This window comes from Anopheles aquasalis, chromosome 3, assembly GCF_943734665.1.
Source record: "Anopheles aquasalis chromosome 3, idAnoAquaMG_Q_19, whole genome shotgun sequence".
Lineage (NCBI taxonomy): Eukaryota > Metazoa > Arthropoda > Insecta > Diptera > Culicidae > Anopheles > Anopheles aquasalis.
In genome coordinates this window covers 37,401,564-37,406,563 of record NC_064878.1, presented here as the reverse complement: position 1 = coordinate 37,406,563, position 5,000 = coordinate 37,401,564, and the positions used below count along the sequence as shown (strand labels likewise).

Here is a 5,000-nt window from a genome sequence, read left to right as displayed (position 1 = left end):
GCGGTGGCCGTGCCAGCAACATGGCGTCGGAGTCGGAGGTGAAAGGGAGCACGATCTACGATATCCTTCGTTCCGGGCGCAAACACTCGATGCCAGCCGCAGTCACTGGTGGTGGTGGTGGCGGTGGTTCAACAGTTGCCGCCCTAACGCGCGAGGAAATCTACCGAAAGAACTACAAGATCTACGACAAGCTGATCTCGTACAGTAGCAAAGCGTACAAGCGGTACGACAAGTACATGACGTACGGAACGATCTACGAGATTCTGCACCGTAAATCCGATGCCGCCGATGATGTGTTTCTGCGGAAGCGGGCACTCTCGGAGAAGTTTGCCAAGCGGAAGCTAGGGGGTGGCGGACGAGGAGGACAGAGTGATACCGATGGCGGTACGGCTGCTGCCCACTACTGTTCGATGAAGCTCGGCACGATCTACGATATTGTGCAGGGCCGTCACCAGCAGCAGAGTCAGCAGCGTGGTGGCGGAGGTGAAGCGGTACCGGCCACACTCTCCACCATCTACGACATCATCCACACGAAGAAGGTGTCCGACGGTGGTAGCAGCACCGGATCATCGCCGAAAATTACCGCCGCCGCCGTTCGGAATCGGTTTCTGGTGAAGAAGATCACGGAAGAGGAACTACAGCTGAGCCATGCGAGTGAGCAAGCAGTGACGGTCGCTGTTGCTGCTGCTGCGTTGAGGGTTGATTCTCCGGATCGAAAAGCTGCTTCCGGTGAAGATGGCAGCAAACTGTTGGCGGCGGCGGTGGCGTCCGATATGGTGGGACCACCATCCCCAGACTATACGACCCCGAAAGCGACGGGAATGGGGAAGAAACCGATCATGACGCGTACTCGTCGCTTCTCGAACATCCTTTCGTACACTTCCTCCCCAAAGACCTCAGTTGCCAGCGGTGCGACGACAAAGACGTCGCCCATCAACGTTCAACCGGCGGGAACGTCACTGGCGAGTCCACGCCTGAAACAGATCGCCGCCAGTGATGAGGATCTGTACAAGAGTGCTTCGACGAAGCAGAAGCTCAGTGCCAGCCACGTGCCAGCGACAACGATCCAGCTCCAGCAGTTGCCACTACTCTCCGTCGATGAACTGTACGCGCGCATCGGCAAGATGCGCAAATCGGCCACCGTTTCATCGGCGCTTTGTAGCAAAATCGACGAAGTCGTCGATGGTGAAGCTGACCTGACGACGGCGGCGGCGGCGGCTGCTCCCGGACTGGATGGCCAGTTCCGTCCGTTGGTTGCCGGTGGTGGTGGTGGTCTAACGTCACGCAACCATCAGTTGCTGTTGCGTGTGCCGGAAGATCAGCATCTATCGGTACGGCGGATCGTCGATGATCGTGATACACTTGCCGTCCCACATCCGGGGCCCATCTTCAAGTCGAACTCGCTCGATATGCTTGCCCCGAAGAAGCTGTCACGAACGGCACGCTGGTCCCGGCAGGTGCATGAAGCGGCCACCGGGCTCGGTAGTCCGATCCGCAAACTATCCCCGCTGATCATGCCGAAGAAGGCGGGCGCCCAGCAGAAGAAGAGCACTCGCCGGTTGTCGGAGTTTACGCGCGGTGAATTCCTTAACGAGAAACTGTAAGTATCCTCCGAGCGATCGGCCAGAACCGGTAGTGGAGTTTTGTTTTTCGTTTTAGGCAGCTGAATGGCATAATTTGCGAACATGTTGACGGTATTTTTGAGACCCATAAAGTTGGATTTAGTGTTTTTTTTTTGCGAATAATTTGTGGTAGTAGAGAACAAATGAAAATTTTGCCTTTTTGTACGCCGCTAGTTACAAAATCAATTTTTGGGGGGAGAAATTGTTTTCTCTGAAGCCAACGTTGATAAAATCAATTGTACGCGTATATATTGTATCGCTTCACAATATTCCATGCGAAAAAAAGGGCAGCGATATCGAAATGCCCCATATATGATGGTATGGAGTGCCATATCAAAGGAAGGAAAACTCCCACTGTTATTTATTGATGAAGGCGTAAAAATTAACAAAGAAAATTCTTTGGACTTTGTTCTCAAGGGTCAGTTGAATCCTTGTGCAAAGAAACTTTACGGAGAAAAAGATTTTTTTTTCCAACAGGGTACCAGCACCAGCACATAAGGAATTGATTTTACAGATAAGATGTGCGCAAAAATTGCCATGTTTTACAAGTTCATTCTAGCTACGTTTTTAAAACGACTGATAAAGATTCGGGGGTAATGCCAAGCGCAGACGTTCGCAATACGCTATTGCGGCTTGCAATAGTTTTGAAATTCGGTGGGTGGCTGTAATAAAAAACTAAGGTGATTTTTTTAATAGAATTTTCAATTGATTCAATGAAACTGAAATTATAGCAATGGAACATTGCGTAAATCTTTTTAAAATTATATTATGAAACGTAATTCCCATTACTAAATTAGAGTGTATCACTTCCACGTTGTTACCTCTTGTAGTCATAGGATCATCATTACCATTTGATGATCAATGGAGGCGCCGGGTACTTGTTATTTTATTTTATTTTTCGTTAATCACTCCCTTAAAAGACATTTTCAACGATCGTCCGCCTCGCGTGTTGATACCACAAAAGGACTTTAACCTTTCGCTGCTGAAATCGAACTCCATCGCCAATTCAATTGCCCCGCTGTCGCTACGCTGCGGGTGATCGCCAGTGATTTCACGCCGAGCTTTGGCTTGAGTTGGGCTTAAATTGAACTGGGCGAACCACAAATTGGTCCTTGGTCCGTGTACCGAGACGAAATGAAAAGTTATTGCCTTCATACGAAAAAAAAAAAAAAGAAATAAAATATTGGACGCCCAAGCTCTCCTCGACGAGGGCCTTGAATGCACGGCGGCGTTGCATTGCGACGCGCCACGGTTTGAAGATGCACCGAACCCCCCATTCTTCTTGTAGTCTCCGTTCCTCACTGTTTTCTTGTTCCAAAATGGATATTTTTAGACCTTAAGGCCATTCGTGTTCGCTTCGTTCCCACTACCCATTCTGTTGCAGCAGCATCCCTTGCAGCCAATTGGTGGGCCGCAGGGAGCCCAAAATTAAAATCTGCCCATAAAAAAGGGAGAGATAATGCGCTTGCAGGAGGAACGCAACGAGGAAACCACGGGGAGCCGGGAATGAAGACCGAGACCATGAATAATATTTGGCCATCTCCTCCCCCTGGCCACACGAACAACGAACTGCTCGCTTGCTCTTGAGCGTCTTATTGTTCTTCCTCCAGCGCTCGATGCACATAAACCATGATCTTGGCCCTGTATGTCTCTGCCCGTCTGTCATGGCCACTCGCCGGTTGGCCAGTTTGGCCTTGCATTGCCCAATATTCTCACAGACTCACTCACACCACGAGGGCGCATACATAGAAAAGCTGGTGCAACGTTGCTTGTTTTATGAATTCCCTGGAGTGGTTTTGGTTTGCGATCGCCAACGAACGCCAGTCCTCGATCGTGGTTGTTGCTTGTTCTGCGGGCAGAAAAGGTGCTGCAGTTAATGGTTTAAGTGGTGTGGGCCATTTCGCAGTGTAGCAGTTTGGGAACAGGTTTTCCGTTCTTCTCCCCCTCTGCGGACCAGGGGCTTTCCATAAGCGGCGTTCGACAGGACAGGCTATAAGCGGGACACGAAATCTTGCCAGCACGACGCGATGTTTCCAGAAAAAGGAACCGCGAAACAGCCCTGGAGTTTGATTACTTAACTTTAAACGTTTATTATGGCTACAAGCGGAAAGTTTTGTAAAGGGCTTTAAAAAAAAGGTTAATGATGATCCTCGATGCGAGCTACAGGCGACGCATCATTTATCAAGGTGCTCTCCCTGCTAGGGCGCTGCTAGACATGTTTGGTTAACTGTTTTCAATTAGCACCATATTGCGAAACGACGATTCGAACAATCACGACACTCAACATTATTGAGAGCATAAGAGAGAGAGAAACGGTTTCGTTGCGTTTTCTCTTCGCCGATGCGGATGCATTGCCCCTTTGCACCTCAGCGTTTTTGATTGATTCTGGCACGTCGCTCCGCTGACGCCGCAGCAATGTTCAAAACTGATGAAGTTTAATGGTTTACCTCTCTCTTTTTTTTTTTTGTTTTGCGCTGAATCGAATCGAATGCTGCAGCGAAGCAAGCGATTTGTTATCGCCGCATGTAGCAGCCAGGCAAGTGAACGCGATGATCTTATGCTTTCAACTCATCAAATCACATCTCACTCAAACCGTGTCATCGTGTCTCGAAAGTGCTCGTTTGTTGTAAAGTGAAACACGCCACCAGCAGAGGTCTTTTACTTGCGTGGCGATGCATCTTGGCAGTTGGCGGATATTAATCGCTCAAAAAACTGCTGCACACCGGCATCCATCGGGTGGACAGATGTAGGTTAAAGAAATTACTTTCATTCTTGGTGATCGGCCGAGCGCCGCACTGCTCGCCTCCTGGAGTCTTGTGGAACGATTGATTGAAGGGAAAGAAGAGAGGACGGACCAATGATCATCCGAACGTGCAATGGCATGAAGGCGGCCCAGTTCTTCGCGATCTTCATTTTCCTAACCCTCGCTTTACTACGCTAAAAATATGACATTTATTCCACATGAAAACACCCTCTTTCTAGCAGCATTTCGGTTTTTTGCTTTACTATTCGACCATTTCGGGCATCTTCAATAAATCTTCGCTGGAACAAACCCGGAAACAAAAAACTAAGATCGTCGCAGAGTGTGTGCCGGTGGCTTAATCACCGCAGCGAGAGCGCAGCATGTTACGGTGCATAATATTTTATGCTAATCGAACCAAAACCAAATCTCAATCCGGCCGGCCTGCATCTCGGCCTGTTGCATCGAATCTCGAACCACCGGAGGCCGGAACATTCCTCGCGGGAACAGGCGCGCACAGGCGCGCAGTCCGTTTTGAATGGGAATTTTATTCTAATGAAGATCGCCGATCGACCCTAATCCGCCTATGGATGGAACGCCGTTAATGGTTGTCGCGTTTATGTGGCGCCCTTTGTGCT

The 5,000-nt window shown here is 49.4% G+C and overlaps 1 protein-coding gene across 5 annotated transcripts in view; it reads left to right on the top strand.

Annotated features, from left to right (window-relative positions):
• The window catches only part of LOC126578606 (tyrosine-protein kinase Src42A), a 73,617-nt gene that overhangs the window by 43,352 nt on the left and 25,265 nt on the right, over positions 1 to 5,000 (top strand). For 4 of the 5 annotated variants that reach the window (XM_050241359.1, XM_050241361.1, XM_050241358.1 and 1 more), the window contains exon 2: positions 1 to 1,600. This exon is cut by the window's left edge and continues 2,890 nt beyond it. The exons of the other annotated variant lie outside the window; for it this stretch is intronic. In XM_050241359.1, the coding sequence (XP_050097316.1) occupies positions 1 to 1,600 (1,600 nt within the window). The remainder of the gene's footprint in view (positions 1,601 to 5,000) is intronic. 5 annotated transcript variants of the gene reach the window in all.